This window comes from Ambystoma mexicanum, chromosome 6q (assembly GCF_040938575.1).
Source record: "Ambystoma mexicanum isolate Mex_15411 chromosome 6q, UKY_AmexF1_1, whole genome shotgun sequence".
Lineage (NCBI taxonomy): Eukaryota > Metazoa > Chordata > Amphibia > Caudata > Ambystomatidae > Ambystoma > Ambystoma mexicanum.
This window is the reverse complement of record NC_090937.1, coordinates 1685340126-1685363121: the sequence shown is the minus strand read 5'-3', so window position 1 is coordinate 1685363121 and position 22996 is coordinate 1685340126. Positions and strand designations below refer to the sequence as shown.

General features: G+C 48.0%; 1 protein-coding gene across 1 annotated transcript; it reads left to right on the top strand.

The window, feature by feature from the left end:
• The first annotated feature begins 330 nt into the window (after positions 1-330).
• Positions 331-18811, top strand: LOC138517062 (zinc finger protein 84-like). Its single transcript, XM_069632572.1, has 2 exons — positions 331-508; positions 15408-18811. Exon 2 carries the CDS (start codon positions 15944-15946, stop codon positions 16946-16948), a length of 1005 nt encoding a protein of 334 aa, XP_069488673.1. The 5' UTR covers positions 331-508; positions 15408-15943; the 3' UTR covers positions 16949-18811.
• The last annotated feature ends 4185 nt before the right edge of the window (positions 18812-22996 follow it).

The following is a 22996-nucleotide window of genomic DNA, read 5'->3' as shown; positions in this document are numbered from 1 at the left end:
CTCTTCTCTCTGCGCATGCGCCTCTTTTACAGGTTCCAGTATTAACTTTGGGCGTAGATCCTTACGGCGCATACTTTCCTGTTTTCCTTTTTGCGCATGCTTGTAGGTACAGTATTGTAGCCTTACGCATGCGCATAATGGCTCTTCAATGCGCACGCTCCATACAGTGTGCGCTTTCTGCGCACGCTTGGCGTCTGATCAGTATCTTCTCAGTGCGCATGTGTCTCTTGATTCTTCAATACGCAGGCTCTTCGTAATGCACCCTAGTCGTTGCTTTTAAACTGTGCCCCTCTGGCGCATGCGCTTTCCTTGTCCCCTTTCTGCGCATGCTCCGGTGATCAGTATCTCAGCACAGCAGCCCGGCTCTATTGTGAGACTACCCCGCTCTGGGGAATGCGATCCTGGAACCTCTTCTTCCCTGTTCCTCATTTGTAGCTCAAATCCTATATTTTGAAATGGGAACGCCTCACAGACGGTGAAGCAGTGATAATGGCATCATTTACTGGAGGTGAGTGACAGGTGCTCTGCCCCTTCCTAAGCATTTCTCCAGGGCATGTGATGGGGGCAGTGTATGTGATGGGGGCAGTGCATGTGATGAGGTCGGGCAGTGCATGTGATGGGGGCAGTGCATGTGATGGGGGAGGGGCAGTGCATGTGATGGGGGAGGGGCAGTGCATGTGATGGGGCAGTGAATGTGATGGGGGAGGGCATGTGATGGGGGGGAGGGCAGTGCGTGTGATGGGGGAGGGCAGTGCATGTGATGGGGAGGCCAGTGCATGTGATGGGGGAGGCCAGTGCATGTGATGGGGGGAGGGGCAGTGCATGTGATGGGGGGAGGGGCAGTGCATGTGATGGGGGAGGGGCAGTGCATGTGATGGGGAGGGGCAGTGCATGTGATGGGGGAGGGGCAGTGCATGTGATGGGGGAGGGGCAGTGCATGTGATGGGGAGGGGGCAGTGCATGTGATGGGGCGGGGGCAGTGCATGTGATGGGACGGGGGCAGTGCATGTGATGGGGCGGGGGCAGTGCATGTGATGGGGCGGGGGCAGTGCATGTGATGAGGTTGGGCAGTGCATGTGATGGGGAGGCCAGTGCATGTGATGGGGGAGGCCAGTGCATGTGATGGGGGGAGGGGCAGTGCATGTGATGGGGGGAGGGGCAGTGCATGTGATGGGGGGAGGGGCAGTGCATGTGATGGGGAGGGGCAGTGCATGTGATGGGGAGGGGCAGTGCATGTGATGGGGAGGGGCAGTGCATGTGATGGTGCGGGGGCAGTGCATGTGATGAGGTTGGGCAGTGCATGTGATGGGGTTGGGCAGTGCATGTGATGGGGCAGTGCATGTGATGGGGGAGGGGCAGTGCATGTGATGGGGTAGTGCATGTGATGGGGGAGGGTCAGTGCATGTGATGGGGCAGTGAATGTGATGGGGCAGTGCATGTGATGGGGCGGGGGCAGTGCATGTGATGGGGCAGTGCATTTGATGGGGCAGTGCATGTGATGGGGGCAGTGAATGTGATGGGGGCAGTGCATGTGATGAGGTTGGGCAGTGCATGTGATGAGGTTGGGCAGTGCATGTGGGGAGGGGCAGTGCATGTGATGGGGGAGGGGCAGTGCATGTGATGGGGCGGGGGCAGTTCATGTGATGAGGTTGGGCAGTTCATGTGATGAGGTTGGGCAGTGCATGTGATGGGGGCAGTGCATGTGATGGGGAGGGGCAGTGCATGTCATGGGGGTAGTGCATGAGATGGGGTAGGGGCAGTGCATGAGATCGGGAGGGCAGTGCATGTGATGGGAAGGGGCAGTGCATGTGATGGGGAAGGGGCAGTGCATGTGATGGCGGAGGGGCAGTGCATGTGATGGGGAGGGGCAGTGCATGTGATGGGGAGGGGCAGTGCATGTGATGGGGAGGGGAAGTGCGTGTGATGGGGGCAGTGCATGTGTTGGGGGGCAGGTGTATTTATTTGGACATTTGTAGGCGCCTAAACACAGTGTTTCCAGGCGCCACAAAACAAGGAGGGGGTGGGGGACATGGTAAATCAAGAGAATAAAAACAAAGGAGCGGTTATATTGGTCTTTTGACAATCCTACCCTGCAGGGCATGACAAGGTGATAAGTGCAGGGGGAGGAGGGGTAGAGGGAGAAGTGCAGAAGTGGGGTGTTGCCCCCATGGTCAGGGGCGGGCAAGTGCCAGTGGAAAGAGGTGGGGCGGGGAGGAGGAGAGCAGTGGACAGGCGGACTACGTTGGGATGGACCAGGAAAGGGATTCCAAGGGCAATGGGACTTCCGGGTTGCTGCCGGTGCGAGCTGGATGCAAGGAGTTCCGATTTTTGCAGAGGAGAGAGGACAGGTGGGCACGAGAGGAGGAGAGAGCACTTTGAGGAAGAAGGGTGAGGCGCATGTTGGACGTGCCGGGTTGCTACGGGAGTGGCGGCCGTTTTGTTTGCAAAGGCAGCATGCTTTGTTGCAGGAGGGAGCTGTGTGTGTTCGGTGTTGGGGAGGTCGAAAGTGACACGCTAGTTGGTCGTTGGTACGTGTGTGGTGGGTGTCCCTGCCCACCATTATGAGTGGGCAGGAGAATACTTTGGAGACGGGCCGCGGGCAGTGGTGTGGGGGTGCAAGATGGCGTACGGCCTGCGCCTGGGAGGAGTGATACATTGTGCGGTACGAGGACCCATGGGTCTGCAAGAATTGGTGGTGGTGCATCTGACTAGGGGGTCCCTTGGGAATCCAGGGGGTAAAGGTGAGAAGAAGAGTGGCAAGAGTGATGGTGGGAAAGGGAAATTGGGTACAGGTGGTGGTCACCAGTCTCTGGCGGAGGGTTTGGCAGGTGCTGGTGTTGATGCTGGGAGGAGTGTGGATGTTTGGAGGAGAAAGTTGGGGTCTCTTGGGGATGACAGTGGGGCAGAGCTTCGGAGTAGATCCCCTGTGGATCGGAGGATAGAGGGCATTGGGGGTTCTGGTGGTGGACAGCAGTATGTGGGTGAGTGTGAGGCTGCAGTTGAATCCATGGAGGCAGAGTCAGGTTGGTCGGTGGTCATAAAGTCGGCAAAGCCCAATCAAGATCTTAGTGTTGTTAGCCCTTTTGTGGTATCTGAGTTGGTCTGGAAAGGGGTTGGTGCTGTGCAGTCTGCCCAGGTAATTAGTGGGGGCGTTTGTTGGTTAAGGGTGTGGGGAGGTGACCAGGAACAAGGCGTTGGATTTGGGACGACTTGAGAGACATCCTGTTTCCGTGTCAGAACAGGGTTGTGCGGTGTGTAAGGGAGTAATTTATGGGGTACCTCTTTGTGGGCATGACAGGGATATTGTGAGTTCCTTGCAGGAGGTGGGGCTTTTGGAGGTCTGGAGGCTGGGTAGGTAAGATCCTGATGGCAGTGTAATTTCTACGACTGTGGCTATTCTGTTTAGGTGGAGTGAGATGCCGGAGCACGTGTTTTTGGGGTTTAAAAGGTTTCGGGGGAAGCCTTATGTCCCAGTCCCCATAGGTACTATAAGGGTCAGGAGTATGGTCACGTGGCACGATCTTGTAGGAGGGAGAAGAGGTGTGGTAAGTGTGGTGGTCCCCTTGATATTAAGGAGTGTGTTTCGGTTTGTACACCGAAATGTTGCAATTGTGGTGGGGACCATGTTGCTTCTTTTAGGGGGTGTGTTGCACAGGTGGAGGCCTGTAAGGTTGTGAGCACTAAGGTGAGTTAAAACATCAGTTATGCAGCAGAAGTTCAGAAGGTGCGGGAGGAGCAGGTGGTTGTTGTAGTTAGTCCAGCTGCAGTGGTGAAGCAGGTGGAAGTGGGAGAGGTTCAGTCTTTGGGGTTTGAGAGGGTGATTGGAGGGGGTGTTACTATCAGAATGGCAGATATGTTGTGTTTTATTATCGCAACTATTAATATGACAGCTGGTTGTCAATCGAAATCGGACAGGTTACAGTTGGTGGTGAAGGCAGCAAAGATGTATTTAAGGATTGAAAATCTCACAGATAAGGATGTACATAAGATGATGAGTGGTGGTTCAGGGGTCTGAGGTTGTGGCAATGGAATGCAAGGAGTTTGTTGGCGAATGGGCAGGAGTTGAAGAAAGAGTTGGTGAAAGTGGGTGATTTTGACGTTGTGTGTGTTCAGGAGACGTGGTTGAGAGAGGGTATTAATTTTCGTTTTCTGGGTTATGTGTTGTTTAGGAAAGATAGAGTGGCGGGTCGTGGGGGGGGGTTTGCATTTTGGTCAAGACTGGTATTCAATGCTCTGTGCTTGAATTTAGAGGGAAGTTGGAGTTGATTGGCGTGAGGTTATTTACGGGTTCTGATGTGTTGGTGGTTTTGAATTTCTACAATCTGTGTGGACCTCTTGATGTGGGGGCTTTGCAGCAGGCCTTGGGGCAGCGTGACAGATATATTCTTTATGGGGATTTTAACTGTCACAATACGTTGTGGAATAGTGCTGTGACAGATGTTAATGGGGCTAATCTGAAACACTTGTGTACGAGCGCGATGGAAATAAAATATCAATATCAATAATCTGGAGGTGCTGGCTGATGATTGTGGACTTGTTTTATTGAACTCGCTGGGGCATACTAGGACTGATGTTCATACCGGTATGGGGTCTCGTTTGGATTTGACCTGGGTATCAGCGTCTATGGTTTCTAAGTGTGTTTGGAAACTGAGGAGGGATGGGGAGATGGGGAGTGATTATGGGTCTATGTCCGTAGAGGTCGGTGTCAGGGTGGTGAAGTCGTCAAGTCCTGCCCCGATGGGGTGTAACTTCCTTAATTTGGATTGGGTGAAGTTTGGAGAGGGGTGTAGCAGGTTGATGTGTGTGATGGGGTTGGGTGATGCTCAGGGGGTGGGGGTGCCACCCACTGTGGATGAGATGGATTTGGCTCTGCAGGACATCTTTCAGAGTGCTGTGGCAGAATTGGCCCCGGCTCGAGGTAAGCTCTTCTGGGAAACCTAAGATCCCGTGGTGGTCGTCAGAATGTACAACGGTTGTTCAGGATAGAAAAAGGAAGCGGCGGAAGGCCATGCATACTAAAGCGGAGGCAGACATTGTCGCCTATAAAAAAAGCTATGGCACTGGCGCAGAGGGTGATTCGATGTCATAAGCGGCAGTATTGGAGGAATTTTTGTAGTACTCTCTCTAGTGATAAATGTTTGTCAAAGGTGTGGGTGAGGTTTCGGCGTATGTCCAGGCAGGCGAGAGGTGGAACTCGGATTTCGGTGATTACAGATAAGGGGTGTGATATGGTGGATGATGGTGGTAGAACAGAGGCACTTGGAAAGTATTTTGGGGGTGTGCACAGCACGGAAAATTATTCTCTGGTGTCCAGACGGAAAATGGCAGAGTTCATGGCTGTTAATCAGGGTGCGCTGAATGTTGTGAACAAATGGACATCCAGTATGGATATGTCCTTCACTTTGAGTGCTTGCTGGAGTTGTTGCGGCTGTTTTATGTTGGGTGGGATCACGGTACACTGCCTAGTGGGTGGAAGAGGGCTGTCACCCTGCCGATTCTGAAATTGGGGAAGCTGGCTGGTTTGTGTGGGTCTATTTCTGTGACATTGGTTTTGTGCAAGGTGATGGAAAAAATGGTGTGTGGCTGTCTGGTGCACTTTCTGGAGTTGGAGCAGAGACTGAGTGTGTTTCAGCATGGGTTTCGTAAATCTAGATCCGTAATGGATGCAGTTGTGGCGTTGGCAACAGATGTGTAGGAGGCATTTGTCCTGTCGGGAAATGGTGGGGGCGATCTTTGTTGATATAGAGAAGGTGTATGATATGGTGTGGAGGGATGGTGTGCTATTTGTGTTGTGAAAGAAAGGTGTTGAGGGGAAGATATGTTCCTGGATTAAGGATTTTCTAATGAATAGGGTGTTTCGGGTGCGTGTTGGGGATGTGTTGTCCCAGGAGTTTTTGATGGAAAATGGGATGCCCCAGGGTTGTTTTATCAGCTCTATTTTGTTTCTTGTAGTGGTGCATGGCCTTATAGAGAGAGTTTGGGAGTGTGGTTGTCAGGTGGGATTCTATGCAGATGATGGAGTGACTTGGGTTAGGGGTAAGGTGGGAGGAGTGATTCAAGGAAGGTTGCAGGAGGCTTTGGAGGTAATGGAAAGGTGGTGTCAGGATTGGGGTTTTAAGGGTTATCCCCACAAAAATATTGCCATACAAAAATATCGCCATATTTTTGCAGCAATATTAAGGCATGGAACCTGCAGGGGACACTCCCGCAACCCCCATATTATTTTTAAGGGAGCGGGGGACACCCCCGCAACCTCCGCTCCCAATAACCCCAAATATTATCCCCACTAAAAATATTGCCTATGCCTGTTCCCGACGACCATATATACAGCGATTATTTTGGTGGGGATAATATTACCTGATACTGTTTTAAGGTGTCCTCCTCTAAAACAGTGTGTATGTTGTTTAACAGGTGACGTAGTGGTATCAATTTGGATATCAAGTACAGCTTGGTCCTTGTGTCGGAATTCAGGTATCTTGGTGTGTTCTTGGATGAGCGCTTGTCATGGAAGTTGCAAGTGGAAAAGACGGTGGCAAAGTGTAAACAGCTTCTTAATTTGTTGAAGACTGTGTCGGGTCAGGAGTGGGGTGGAGGGCAGAGGAGTATGATGATGGTGTATGTGGGGTGTTGGTCAGGAGTGTACTGGAGTTCGGAGTTCAGCTGTAGTGCAGTTATAGTAGGACTCAGCTTAATGTGTTGGATGGTGCCCAGGCAAGGGCAATGAGAATTGTGACTGGGACTGTTCAGTCACCCCCCACAGAGGCTGTGCAAGTGTTGGCAGGGATGTTGCCATTGAATTTGAGAAGGCAGGAGTTGAGTGCTAGGTATTGGTTGCGTTGTAAGTCCCTCAGTTGGTGGCATTATGTGAAGAAGTGTCTGGAGGTTAATTGGATGCATGCTTATAAGAGTGGGAGTTGGGAGAGGAAAGGGGGGACTTTTGCATTCCATGCGGATGGGCTGGTGAAACGATTGGGGAGTGGAGGGGATGTGTATGGTGGAAGATGTGGATATGGTTGTAGGGCTGATTTGGATGCAGCATGATCCAATTGTCTGTTTGGATTTGGCCAAGGTGGTGATCAAGAAGGGTGGTGATAGAGGGGTGATTAAGAGATTGGCGGTGCAGTATGTGGAGGGGGAAAGTTGGTGCTCAAGTATATACGGATGGTTCCAGGGATCCAGAGAGGAACAGGGTTGGTATGGCTTGCTATGTTCAGGTGGATGAGAAGTTTTGGGTGGCTAGATTGTCGGATGATGTATCCGTCTGCAGGGCGGAGTTGATGGCTGTTAATATGGCGGTGCTTCGGATTATGGGGAAACAGTTGGCTAGGGTTGTGGTGTTTGTGGATTCGAGGATGGGAATTGTGATAGGAGGTATATAGTTGTGCTCATTAGACAGCGATTAGAGGATTGTGTTGTAGAGGGTACTGTGGTGGAGTTGACTTGGGTTCCCAGTCATTGTGGGGTCTTGGGTAATGAGCTGGTGGATTAGGCTGTGTATGGGGCCACGTTGCTGGGGGAGGTGAATGTGAAGTCCCATTGAGAGTGGCTGAGGTACAGGTGATGGTGCGTGGAAAAATTAAGGATTTGTGGCAGGATCAGTGGGGTATGGGTACAAAGGGACGGCAGTTGTATGCAGTGTGCAGGGAAGTGTGGGTTCGGGCATTTGAGGGGGGTGGAGTTGACACGAAGGGAGGAAACTATTTTGAATCACCTTAGGGTGGGTCATGCAGGGTTGGAAGTATTTGATGGGTAGAGTTGCATCAGCGGCGTGTGAGGCTTGCGCGTGCCCAGAGATGGTGCCTCATTATATGTTGGACTGTGTGAGGTTTGATGTGCAGCGGGAATTGCTCAGAGTCAGGATGAGTGGCATTAGGGTGGTTGTACAGGGGTTATCTGATGTATTCAGTTGGAAAAGAGGGGTGTTGGATGAACAGTGTAGGTTCCTGCTTCAGTTTGTTTCGGGAGACGGGGAAGTGGGCTGAGATCTAGTGGAGGTTGATGGCTGATAGGTGCTTATTTTGACGAACATCATCTTAATAGATGGAAATCGGCTGCTTCGGGTTTCTGAAGTCATCTTAACAAGAACAAGAAGAAGAAGCATTCCAAGGGCAAGGGCTGGAAGAGAATGCTGGGGAGCATCGTGTAGGGGGTGGTCTGGCCCTTGTATGACTCTGAAGGGAACAGGCACCAGTCCAGAGGTAGATGGAGAGTTTAGCACAGGAGGGGGAGAGGGAAGGAAGAGGAGAAAAGATAGGTCTTGAGAAGTTTCCGGAACTTAAGAAGATCCGTTTCAAGTCTAAGGGGGAGGAAAGCTGTTCCAGAGGGAGGCGCCAGCCGAGCAGAGGGATCTACCTCCCACTCTCTTCTTGGAGAAACGTTTGACCTGCACAGAGTTGGTGCCAGAAGACCAAAGGACTCTGGCTGGGTGTTTTTTTGGGAGATAGAGCTGGATGTAGAAAGGTACCCAGCCCCAGACAGCCTTGTAGATGATGCAGAGGGCCTTGAAGTTGATTATTACAGTCACCAGGAAACACTAGAGAGATTATAGGGCTGGAGAGATGCAGTCCCTGGGCGTGAGGCCAAGGATAAGTCTCGCAGTCCTGTTCTGGATTAGTTGGTGGGGAAAAAGGAGGAAAGAGGAAGGTTGAGGATGAGGCTATTACAGTAGTCAAGCCTAGAGAGAACCAGGGCTCTAACGACATTGAGCTTCTGGAGGAAGGTGAGGAAAAGTAGAATGCCCCTTAGGTGAAGAAGCTGAAAATTGAACTTCTTGGCAAAGCCCATGATGTGTGGAGAGAAGGCGAGAGAGGAGTCAAAGATGATCACAGGGTTTTTTGCCTCACAAGTGGGTAAAGGGAGGGGACCCAAGCAGTCTGGCCAGAGAGTAAGGGGTAAACTAGGAGCAGGCGTCCCAACCAGGGCTCTGGAGACAATCTGGTTATGATAGTGGGGACGGGAGACGGGCTCAGGATGAGATCGGCAGTCCCTTCTTTACACATTTGGATTATATATTTTCTCTGTCATGCAAATACTTGGAGTATTTAATTTAGATCATTCTTATTATACATACATTAATCATATGATTGTTTGCTTTCTGCCGACGTGAGCACTTCATTGGCGTGTCCTCGTGTTCAGTAAAAAGTAAAGCTCACAGGCTACAAAAGGTAAGTAACTGCTGTGATATGTATGCCTCTCTACAAATACATAACAGAGTGCTTTTCAGTGGTAACACCAGACCAGATATACAGCCGGGGTGGGATACATAAGAGAGTTACAGCTGTGACGGGGAGGCGAGGGGCGGTCAGCATTAAGTAAGTCAGGTGGCGCAAGGGGCGATGTGATGGCCTAGGTGTTGAGGTAGCGAGATTCCTTAAAGAGGTGGGTCTTGAGTTATTTTCTTCGTACCTTGAAACACTTGTGTATAAGCACGTTATAAATGCCATATCATATCATATATATCAATTGTAGGAGCTTGGGGCCAAGTTTGATGCTGATGCGGAGGAGGTTCCATAGTCTTGGGGCGTAGGCACAGAAGGCTGGTTTTCTGGTCCTTTCATTTTTGCAGCAGCAGATTTCAGGCCTGCATGTATCCTGGCTTCTGGTGGAGCGCTGACCGCCCGAGATGCTGAGTTTCACTGCAAGGTAGTTGGGTAACTTGAGGGCGACTGCCTTATAGATAATGAAGCAAGACTTGAAAGTGATTTGTGCGTGCAGTGGGAGCCAGAGAAGGTTGATGGGGCCGGGGTGATGTTGTCATATCTGCATAGACCATTGATGAGGCATGCGGCTGCGTGCAGGACACTTCTTGCCACCATCCAGGTGCGATAGGACCATTGCTTGAACGGTGTATCGAAAGCTATCCAGAGGGAGGAAGGGCTTGACCTTTGGTGCTGCATCTGGGTCTGAACCCAGATTGGTAGGTCTGGAGGAGATTGCTGATGTTGACCTTCTGCTTTCTCAATGATCTTACCTTGGAAGGGAAGATTGGTGATGGGACGATAGTTACCTAGGATGTCTGCATCCAGAATGGGTTTCTTTAGTAGAGGGAGGATTTGTCCTGTCTTTAGGGTTGATTGGAAGGTGCCTTGAGTTCGAGAGCTGTTGATGATCTCCAGGTAGAGATGCAGAGCTGATATCTATGTGCTGGCACCTCTTGCTGATTTTGTTGATGAAGAAGGTATTGATGGCAGTGGATTTATCGATGGAATGTGGTATGGCAGGGGCGGGTAGCGGGTTGATGCAGTGCTTGACCACTTTGAAGAGGGCTTTGCTTTTGTTGTCGGCTTCTGCTATGGTGTTCTGATAGTAGGAGGCCTTGGCCGTGTTGATGAGTTGTCGACGTGTTGCTCGGAGTTCCTTCAGGTTCGCCAGGTTGACTGTGGTCCTGGAGCGGCACCAGGTTTTCTCTTGTTTCCTGATGACTCTTTTGCTGAGGTTGAATTCTTATGTGTACCAAGGTGCTGATGGTTTTGGTTTGCAGGTGCGTTGTTTCAGGGGAGTGTGTCGGTCGATGGAGCCTGAAAGACTGGCGTTGCATGCTACTAGTAGAGTCGCAGTTCACTTGAGCATGTTCAGTCCATGTAAGGTGGAGGTTGGCGAGGTCTTCTGTGAGGGCTTCTACCAGGAAGTTCTTGAAGGACCTGAAGGTTTGTCTGATGGGTTTCTGCTGGGAGTGCTTGACTGGGGTGGTGTGCAGGATGTTGAACGGCATGGCTAGGTGGTCAGAACAGTCAAGCGGGTGTGGAGAGCTGTAGTGGAGGGAAGACAGTGCAGTGATGATTAGGTCGAGGACTTTACATTTATCGTGTGTTGGGTCTTTTGTTTGCTCTGTGAGGCTGAGGATTTCGAGAAGGCCGAGGCGAGCTTCCTTCATCGGTTTGTAGTGGATATGGCAGCAACAGGGAAGATGCACATACCATAGCATAAGTAGAGGATATGGCAGCAACATGTATTTATTTTTTTATTTATGAAGTGCGCAAAACCCCAAGGGCATCGAGGCGCAGTTGCAAGTACCAGTTACATGTGGCCTGTTTGGCAATTGGTATTTACACACCGTATAAATTAACACTTACATACAGACCGAAATGGAGAAAATTGTAGGTTACATACAGACAGACAGTAATGCCCCAGGAGGGAAGGTCAGGCATAGGCTGACCAGGTTATGCAAACAGCCAGATTTTGAGAGATCTTCGGAAGACCCAGTAGGGCTCTTCTGCCCTTAGCGCAAGTGGGAGGGAGTTCCATTGTTTGACTGCTATGGATGGAAAACTTGATCCTCCTGCTTTGGAGCGTTTAAACTTGGGCTGAACCAGCTGATGGAAGTATGGTGTTCTAGTCGGCCTAGATGAATGCATCTTAGAGATATTCTGGGACAGTTAGGGTGGTGCAGACCTGGAGATACACCTGTGTGTGATCAATAGGGTTTTGACAATTATCCTTTCTCGAATCAGGAGCCAGTGTACAGCTCTTTGTGTGGCAACTTGTATCCTGTTTTAGGGATGTTCAGGGCCGCTCTTAAGGGCATTGTTTTAGCATTGTTTTGGATGGTCTGTAGTTATGTTGTGTGCAGAGGTGCCAGCAAAGTGTACATTACAGTAATCTAACCTGGCGCCGACAACTGCGCACACAATGGTTAGACAGCTATCTGTGGATAGGAAGGGTCTGGAGGCATTTGTCAATTTGGTTGTGTACTACGCCAAGGAGTAGATGGCATTCACTTGGTGAGTCAGTGGTAGGGTATTTAAGGAACTCATGGTGGCAGCAGTAAAGACAGACAAAGTGATCACAGTTCAAGGGTGTTTATTAAACTGTAAGTGCAGGGTGGAAAAACGCCTAATCTAAACCTAAAACTAAGATGGGAGCAAGCGTCGACCATAAATGGGAAATAATGCAGTCCTTGTGGCATTATGTAAAAAAAAGGGCCTATACTAAGAAAAACCTATTGCCAATTCCTTACAACTAATTACACAAAGAGTGTGGGATAAGGGTTCAGTAAAGAAAGAAGTGTTCAAAAATAATAAGTCAGGATGTGATTGCCACGTGTCTCCCTTCCCCACGTTTTTAGCACGGGACAAGGTGGGACCTTGGCACACAGCACACACTCGAGCCTTCTCAGCTAACAGTTCTGTTCTAGCTATCAGGTTTTTCGATGGTTAAGTCTCGTTTCAAACAAAAGTCTCTTGCCTTCGAGGGCCTGATGCATTCTGCAAGCAAACACAACGTTCTGTTCCACATAAGCTTTGGGTGACGGCTTCACCCTTGGTACCCCTCTTCCGGGTGCAGACCCCTCCAGTCGTATTAAAAAAAACAATTAAACAGTTCCTTTTTTCAATGAACTTTGGGTGATGATTTTTCACCTCTGGATCTACCTCGGTGGGACTTGGACGCAACTGACAAGGGGGACAACTCGCTTCCCCTGGTCTTCCAATGCCTCTTGCTTTCAAAACTTCTTAATGTCTTTAAAAACTGTTCATCAGGCTTTGCTCTGGGTTGTTGGCTTCCCTCTGCCGGGTTCACTCTCGTTAAACTTTACCAAACAGTTCACTATGGGACCTTAGACTTCGCTCCTTCTCGTTAGCATCCCTCCACCGGATTCACTCTTCCCTACTTTACGAAACACAGTTACTTACTGATTTCACCTTTCTCAATCATCTGTCGGACAATGCCTTTCGACGGACCGCCGGGCCCCTTCTCCTCATTTAACGATGACATAGCTCTCCTACTCTCCAATAACACCAAACCCAATTCACAGATACTTATTCTTGGTGACTTCAATCTGGGTTACAATGACGAGAAAGATGACAAAGCAAGCACAGTCTCAAATACTATCTCAGAACTAGGACTCACCCACCACATTTCTCAACCCACACACAACAAAGGCTGCACCCTCGACTGGATAGCGGACCTCAATTGCAACACCACCATCCTATCCAACACACCCTGTGCCTGGACTGACCACCACCTCATCACCTTCACCATCAACAAAGATAAACAAACACCAGCGCTCCCTCCCAACACTCCACCCACATTCACAAGAAACAGCAAAAACATCACAGTCGAGAAACTCATCCCTCTACTCCAACCCATCATCGACTTCACACCTACCATTACCAACCCCACAGAATTAGTAGACCTTTATAACATAACCATTCTTAAGGCCATTAATACTGTAGCGCCGCTCAAATTACGGAAAGCCAAATCACGTGCGCACCTCAACTCTTGGTTCACACCTGAATTAAAATCTCTCAGTAAAAACAAGAGACAAGCTGAATCAGCGTGGAAACAGTTTCCTTCCACTAACAATAAAACATCCTATTCCTTAGCCTACAATATCTACAAGTCAGCTATCATCCAAACCAAAAAAAACATGTATAACGAGAGAATCAGCAAAGCCAAATCCAACACTAAAGAGCTATTCAACATCCTGAGAGACCTTGAATCCCCATCTCCCATCCCAGACACACATGTACCAAAGACATCTCTTGGTGTACTAACGTACAAGAAGCACTCCTTGGCAAAATTGCTATGCTACAATCCAAAATTGAGTCGAAGAAAGAAAGCCTCACCTTCGCAGACAATCCCATCTCACCCTCCCATACCAAACAAATGGACAACAACAACCTATTTCAATTTTCCACCATCACTACCAAAGAGGCAAATGCCAAGGCGACATCTGCCCAGCTTCAGTTATCAAAGATGCGGCCAAACATCTTGCCCCTTTCATCACCTCTCTGATAAACTCATCCTTCACATCCAGTATAGTACCCAACAACTTAAAGGATTGCTGGGTTTTACCCTTACTCAAGAAACACACTGTAGACCCTAGCATCCCCGCCAATTACAGAACGATTACTACTGTGCCCTTCCTCCTAAAAATCCTCGACAGAGCTGCATACCTGCAGATTCAGAACTACTTAGAGAAAAATAACTTGCTAGGGCTAAGACAATCGGGCTTCCACACCAAACACGGCACAGAGACGGCCTTGATCGATCTCAAGACACAAATGGACAACCTTAAATACAATGGTAAATTAGCCCTTCTTCTCCTCCTCGACCTCTCGGCCGCTTTTGACTTGGTAAACCACGATATTCTATTTAAACACTTAGCCTCAGCAGCTAACTTTTCTGACAAGGCAAATGCCTGGATTCAGTCCTTCCTGAATAATAGATCCATGAGGTTCTTTGCTCCCACTGCTGCCGCCAAACCGGCCCCCGTCACTTGTGGCATCCCTCAGGGCTCCTGTGTTTCCCCCACATTATACAATTTGTTTACTAAACCTCTCTTCAACATTCTGGACCATTTGGGTGTCATCTATACGAATTACGCAAATGACACTCAAATACTCATCCCACTAACAGGCGACTACTCCACCGACAACACAGTACCCAACAATATTTACTCCATTATCCAAGAATGGATGTCCAAACATGGACTCTGCCTAAACGATGACAAGACCGAGCTTCTACCCCTAGGCTCCCAATCCAGACTCGACAACCTCGACAAACTTTACCAAACATTCACCATTGACGGCAACAACATCTCTGTCTCCAACAGTGTTAAAACTCTTGGGATTTACCTTGACTCCTCCCTTACACTGACCAGACAAATCAATGCCATCTCTTCCGCCACCATCATAAGCTCATCAATGCCAGCAGACCCTACCTCTCGACCTCTAACTGTACTACCCTAGCCAGAGCACTAGTACTCTCAAAGGTTGACTATTGTAATGCACTCTATTTGGGTACCAGCCAAAAGAATATCAACAAGCTTCAAGTTATCCCAAATCCCACTAAGGGCAGCACTGAACATACCCAAACTCGAGCACATCTCTGACGCTAGACGATCCACTCAATGGAATATCCATACCTCCCGTACACTTTGCCTTAATGACATCATTTGCATTCTATCAGCCTCTGTGTTTGCGGCAATATACATTTACCTAAATGTAAGGAATACATCAGTGATTACTAAATAGATGGGTCAAACATATGTTTGATTTTTGACAAACTGCTGACCTAGTGTCAAACACCTGCCTGTATCGTTTGTATATGGAAATGTGGATCTTTCAACCTAGTATATGCATGACCCTGATGCTTAAAATGCTTGTTTGCCCAGTCTGTGTTTTATGTCTCATACTCTTGGATATGAAAAGGGTCATAATAAAAATGAAACCCACTGTTCCTGCTGCATATGGCCTCTATCACGTTATAATGTATCATTGAGAACCTCTAATCTGCCACCCATTAGGGTGCTTGTCCCCAATAGATGGCTCATCAAAGTCTTGTACGTTACTACGTGAGTTAACAATCGCATCACTACTGCTGAGAACCAGTCGCCTGTTACATTTGAGGCCTAAGATTATGAACGCGTTTAAACTAATAATGTGCATCTCCTTTTATTTTAACAGGTGATTGACGCCCCAGAAATGCAACAACAGTGCTTGTTCGATTCTCTGGACTGATGTAGCGAAAAGCTTCAGTGTTAAGAATATTTGGAAGCATCGTAGAACTGTGCAAGTTTGGGCTCCAGTTGTCTTTTCAGCGTATTCAGGAACTGAGATTGAGAAGCCTGTTGGATACGCAGTGGCTTCTGTCCAAGGAACCCCTTTGTGGTAACATCAAGTAACCAAGCTTGGTCTTTCTTTCAATCCTGGGGAGTAGGATATCTGGCATGAAAACAACCATACACACTCTGAAGCATGTTGTGAAAAATTTGTAAATGTGAATTAACTAAGCGCATCCTTGTGCTGAATCTTTTAAATGCTTCGATCAGAGGAAAAATCGTGTTTGTCACCAGAAATGATCTTTGCACGAGAAAGCTAATTTGAGCTCTGAATTTGGGAAAAGATTCAGCGGAACGTGTCTTCTTATTAAGCACCTGACACATAAAACTGATGAAAAACCTTACACATGCACAATTGATACTATTGTCTGCCCCCAAATAATGCATACAGGTGATAAACCTCATGTGTGCACTGACTGTGGGAAAGGGTTTGCTAAGAAAGGACAACTTATTAGCCACGAGAGAAGACATACAGGTGGGAAACCTCATGAGTGCACTGAATGTGGCATATGGTTTGCTCAGAAGGGACATCTGATTAGCCACCATAGAACGCATACAGGTGAGAAACCTCATGTATGTGTTGAATGTGGGAAAGGGTTTGCTCGGAAGGGGGAGCTTACTGGCCACCAGAGAAAACATACAGGCGAGAAACCTCATGTCTGCACTGAATGTGGGAAAGGGTTTGCTCGGAAGAGAGATCTTATTCACCACCAAAGAACTCATACAGGTGAGAAACCTCATGAGTGCACTGAATGTGGGAAAGGGTTTATTCAGAAGGGAGATCTTACTATCCACCAGAGAACACATACAGGTGAGAAACCTCATTTATGTGTTGAATGTGGGAAAGGGTTTGCTTGGAAGGGGCCGCTTACTCGCCACCTGAGAACACACACAGGTGAGAAACCCCATTTGTGCACTGAATGTGGCATAGGGTTTGCTCAGAAAGGACATCTTATTAGCCACCAGAGAACTCATACCGGTGAGAAGCCCCATGTCTGCACTGAATGTGGGAAATGGTTTGCTCGGAAGGAGTCGCTTACTAGCCATTTGAGAACACATACAGGTGAGAAACCTCATGAGTGCACTGAATGTGGGAAACGGTTTGCTCAAAAGGGAGTTCTTACTAACCACCAGAGAACACATACAGGTGTGAAACCTCACATGTGCACTGAATGTGGGAAACTGTTTGCTCGGAAGTGGCAGCTTACTAGCCACCTGAGAACACATACAGGTGAGAAACCTCATGAGTGCACTGAATGTGGAATAGGGTTTGCTCAGAAGGGACCTCTTATTAGCCACCAGAGCACACATACAGGTGGGAAACCTCATGAGTGTACTGGATGTGGGAAAAGGTTTGCACAGAAGGCTGATCTTACTGTGCACTAGAGAGCGCATACAGGCTTTAAGGTGATTTGTCTAAGTTATTGTGCATACACCCAGCCCTTTCCTACAGTCCATCTTCCACCCTAAACCACATTGGATCCTTAACTGAGCCAATTTCAAAATATATAGACACTTACTTACAACCTCTAGTGTCAGGACTTGCTTCCTAAATTAAAGACACAAAGCATGTTATTCAGCAGCTTGAAGCTATCAACTGGGAGACTGATTTCAGACTAGATGTCTCATTTTATATGCATGCATACACCACCAAAACGGCATAGAAGCAATTGATTACTTTCTAAAGATGAGGTCAGTCTCATATAATTCTCATAACAATATGCTGCTGGAAATGCTAGACTTCACTTTGAGAAATAACATTTTTCTTTTCAACAATAACATATATCGTCAACAACAAAGGACTGCGATGGGTGCGAAATTTGCACCAGCATATGTAAACCTGTATGTCAGCCTCTTATAACTGGAATATGCCTGGCAACATAAAGCATTTACAACAGCAAATAATATTGTTTATTGGGGCAGATACATTGATGATATTCTCATAATTTGGAACGGAGGTGTAGATGCCCTAAATTAATACTTTGACTTTTTGAACAATAACACATACAATCTACATTTTACCATCAACCAAAATGTTCAGTCAATAAACTTACTAGACCTCGAACTCTATGTGAAAAATTATAACAACTACAAAAACTTTATGTAAAACCAACAGCAGGGAACACAATTCTACTTGCTGAAAGCAACCATCCGAAGCATATCATTAGAAATATCCCCTACGGGAAATGCTCCGAATAAAATGCAACTGTACAGAAACAGTAGAATATGAAAAAAATGTACAAACATCTATTGCAGAATTGAGAGCTCGAGGATACAAAAGTGAACATCTACAGAAAACCTATCAGAAAAGATCAAGACGCACAAGAGTGGAACTCCTCACAGATAATAAGACCACTAAGAAACTCTTTGACAAAACTAGATTTATCACAACCTACTCATCAATTACAAAACTAATCTAGAATATTCTTAAGCAAAACTGGCACATCCTCAAAATGGATGAGGACATATCAGACTATCTGGATGAGGAAGTAAACATCACCTTTCGCAAATCCAAAGGTTTCCAAGACATACTAAGTCACTCTCATTTCTCTTACAAACATCGGAGAAGAGGACTCAGATACGCTGAAAGGGAACTACAAATGTGATAAATGTGTCAGCTGTCCCGACAGCTCTAATGGCAAGACCGAGATACTTCTACCAAATACAAAGCTGCATAAAATCCGAGATCTCATACACTGCAACACCAGATAGGTGGTATGTGCCATTGAACGTAGCTGCAAAAAATATATGTAGGCAGTACCACAAAACAAAGAAAGGTAAGAATTCAAGAACATCTAAGAACTATACTTAAGAAAGACCAACGATACCCATTGGGATACCATCACTTAACTGAACACAAAGGAACAACCAAAAATAACATAAGCTATTATGGAAAGAAAATATTACTCTCCCACCTAGCCTACTAGATTTGTATTCTGGACTGGTGCCACAATGGACTGAACACCGAAGGGGAGATGATCAATCTCCTCTGAAGGATGTCACAATTGCCTGAGTAAAGCTGGGCAAAACACATCAAGACATGTAAAGGACTTTTTGGAACCCAAGTTGAACTTTTATTGAATTGAAAAAGCTATTGCTCTGTCTAACCCTTTGCACCCATGATTACAATTTACATTGTGTTTATCTTGGAAAATGATTAATATTACAGAAAACCAGGGCATCTCACCCTGCACAAAATAACCTATGGGGATGATCAAACAAATGTGTTTATTATATTGAGAAACTGTGGGCATGTCTTTATTGTTATTGTTATTGTTATTTTGCACTTATATAGCGCCTTATATACCATTGGTATGGTCTGAAGGCGCTGGTAGGTTGAACGCCCTTGGGAACCGAAGTTCAAGTCAGTAGAGAGAGTGGGGAGGGTCAAACGGCGCGTGTGCGCACCGGGTATGTGTGCAGCTGGTGCGTTATTCGTGAAATAGCTGCTTCTTAGCGGTAGGTGTGGTGGTTGATGTCAGGGGTATGTGTTAGTTCTGGCAGGATTTATCCAGACCGACTGTGGCTGCGTTAGGCCTGAGGAGAACGCCTGGCTGGGGGGTGTGTAACCAGCGGTGTTTACTTAGAGTGATGGGGAGTGAGCGAGAAGTGTTGGTATGAGAACAGTTATACCGAATGGTGTCATAGTATCTCTGTGTTCTATTTGAGTGGTGATGTAGAGGAGAGAGTAAGCGTGGGGTGTGATATGGTGGGTTTACATGCTCTTCCAAACGTTCCCTGCATTCCAGACCATACTGGAACCAGCTACACTTCTAAATACACATAGGCTGTTTGATACGCTTCTAAGTGCAACTTTTCTCAGAGAGGCTATAGGGCACAACTTCTAGATGTCACTTTCTCAGAGAGGCTATTGGGCACAACTTCTAAACGCAGCTTTTCTCAGAAAGGCTATTGGCACAACTTCTAAATACACATAGGCTATTGGGTACACTTCTTATTGCAACTTTTCTCAGAGAGGCTATTGGGTACACTTCTAAATACATAGAGGCTATTGGGCACAACTTCTAAATGCAACTTTTTTCAGAGAGGCTATTGGGCACAACTTCTAAATGCAACTTTCTCAGAGGCTATTGGGCACAACTTCTAAATGCAACTTTCTCAGAGGCTATTGGGCACAACTTCTAAATACACAGGCTATTGGGTACACTTCTAGATGCAACGTTTCTCAGAGAGGCTATTGGGCACAACTTCTAAATACGCATACGTTATTGGGTACACTTCTTAATGCAATTTTCTCAGAGAGGCTATTGGGTACACTTCTAAATGCAACTTTTCTCAGTGGTAGGTGAGAGGTTATTGGGCGCAACTTGTAAATAGACATAGGCTATTGGGTACACTTCTAAATGCAGCTTTCCTCAGAGAGGCTATTGGGCACAACTTCTAAATACATAGAGGCTATTGGGCGCAACTTCTATATACACATAGGCTATTGGGTAAACTTCTAAAAGCAACATTTCTCAGAGAGGCTATTGGGCACAACTTCTAAATGCAACTTTTCTCAGAGAGGCTATTGGACATAACTTCTAAATGCAACTTTTCTCAGAGAGGCCATTGGGCACAACTTCTAAATGCAACTTTCTCAGAGAGGCTATTGGGCACAACTTCTAAATACACATAGGCAATTGGGTACACTTCTCAATGCAGCTTTTCTTAGAGTCACATTTCTATCTAGATGCTGCGCAAGCTAGGTTCATAATTCTAATTGTGGTGCATGCTAGGAATCACATATGCTAACAATCACATTTCTGAAATGCCATCTAGGTGCGGTTTTTGCTGACAATTACATTTCTGTCTAGATTTGGCGCAGACTAAACTTGAGATTCATCTAAGTGTGGCATATGCTAACAATCATTATTTCTACCTAGATGCGATGCGGGCTAAGGTTGAGAGTACCATCTAAGTGCAGTGTTAGATTTGGTGCAGGCTAATCTTTGTGGTTCTCTCGGGGTGTGGTACTGGTTAACATTATACTGCAGGCCATTGAAAGGTAAATTAGAGTGGCAGGAGCTTTCTGGAGTAGAGTAATTGCTCTACTCCCCACCCATGCCAGCACTTACAGTTTTGTTGGTGTCTGGTGGCTTCATTGGCTTCCCCTGCTGACACCTGCAGACACTCTCTGGAGCCGCCCTAGTGGGAGCTGCCCTTGGCCATGGGGCCCTTAGCCGCAGGGGCTGCCGGGCAGAGGGCTGCCCTGGGAGGGCTGGTTATGAGATGAGGGGCAGCCAATCACTGTCCGTGGGTGGGATGGGAGGCGGGTTGGAGGGGGAGAGACCAGGAAATGGTGGCTGGGGCTCGTAGGGAATGCAGACACTTTTTCAAGTGTTTTTGGCCCAAAAATGGGCGCCGCGCATCGCTGCTCCACTCACCTGCCTCCATAATGGGAAATGGAGCTGGTGGGAGCATGCGAGCGTTGGGCCCCGATGCTGCACGCTAGGCAGCCAATCACTGCCCGTGGGCGGGATGGGAGGCGGGTTGGAGGGGGAAAGACCAGGAAATGGTGGCTGGGGCTCGTAGGGAATGCAGACACTTTTTCAAGTGTTTTTGGCCCAAAAATGGGCGCCGCGCATCGCTGCTCCACTCACCTGCCTCCATAATGGGAAATGGAGCTGGTGGGAGCATGCGAGCGTTGGGCCCCGATGCTGCACGCTAGGCAGCCAATCACTGCCCGTGGGCGGGATGGGAGGCGGGTTGGAGGGGGAGAGACCAGGAAATGGTGGCTGGGGCTCGTAGGGAATGCAGACACTTTTTCAAGTGTTTTTGGCCCAAAAATGGGCGCCGCGCATCGCTGCTCCACTCACCTGCCTCCATAATGGGAAATGGAGCTGGTGGGAGCATGCGAGCGTTGGGCCCCGATGCTGCACGCTAGGCAGCCAATCACTGCCCGTGGGCGGGATGGGAGGCGGGTTGGAGGGGGAGAGACCAGGAAATGGTGGCTGGGGCTCGTAGGGAATGCAGACACTTTTTCAAGTGTTTTTGGCCCAAAAATGGGCGCCGCGCATCGCTGCTCCACTCACCTGCCTCCATAATGGGAAATGGAGCTGGTGGGAGCATGCGAGCGTTGGGCCCCGATGCTGCACGCTAGGCAGCCAATCACTGCCCGTGGGCGGGATGGGAGGCGGGTTGGAGGGGGAGAGACCAGGAAATGGTGGCTGGGGCTCGTAGGGAATGCAGACACTTTTTCAAGTGTTTTTGGCCCAAAAATGGGCGCCGCGCATCGCTGCTCCACTCACCTGCCTCCATAATGGGAAATGGAGCTGGTGGGAGCATGCGAGCGTTGGGCCCCGATGCTGCACGCTAGGCAGCCAATCACTGCCCGTGGGCGGGATGGGAGGCGGGTTGGAGGGGGAGAGACCAGGAAATGGTGGCTGGGGCTCGTAGGGAATGCAGACACTTTTTCAAGTGTTTTTGGCCCAAAATGGGCGCCGCGCATCGCTGCTCCACTCACCTGCCTCCATAATGGGAAATGGAGCTGGTGGGAGCATGCGAGCGTTGGGCCCCGATGCTGCACGCTAGGCAGCCAATCACTGCCCGTGGGCGGGATGGGAGGCGGGTTGGAGGGGGAGAGACCAGGAAGTAGTGGCTGGGGCTCGTAGGGAATGCAGACACTTTTTCAAGTGTTTTTGGCCCAAAAATGGGCGCCGCGCATCGCTGCTCCACTCACCTGCCTCCATAATGGGAAAAAAAATCTATGCAACGTATAAGGCCTAGTTACTTATTTTTTTGCATTTGTAGAGCGCACCTACAGCCCGGGGGCATCATGGCGCTTGTTACAGGAGTTTACAAGGAATTTTCAGTAGGCAGGTTACATCTGACCGACAGGACTCTTAGTTACACGAACAGTATTCATAACATTTTTCTTTTAGTAGACATAAAAAAAATGGTTGTCAAGAGCAAAGAAAGCAGGACCACCATTCAAGGTTAGGGTTTAGGCCACTGTTGACATTTAAAAGACAAGTGATAATGGATTGCAAAGCCACAAGCTTAGGAAAAGGGGCAACTAATTAAAAAAAAAATAAAGATAGATGGCTGCAGCATGATGCAAACTACCCATAACAGAATCTTGAAGAGGGCAACAAATTCAAAAAGAAAAACCAAAATTAATAAAACCCACACAGATTCCGCCTTCTCCTTTTCAGTTTACTTTCTTCAGAAGTGTCACCATGCCTCCACAGCAGTGCATTACACCCTCCGCCCCCCCAAAATCAAGTACTCGGATACTTCAACACGGCCCATCCTCCAAACAGTTAGGCAATTTCCCAGCTGAGCAACCTGTGACATCACTCGGTAGAAAGAGATCTCACTCATCGGGAGGGGGTGAGGCGATCTGGAGGAAATAGAAAATGAGCACGTAAAAATAAAAACCCGCCACAAACAAGTCCAGCACAAATGCTCATGAAACAAAAATGTCCATAA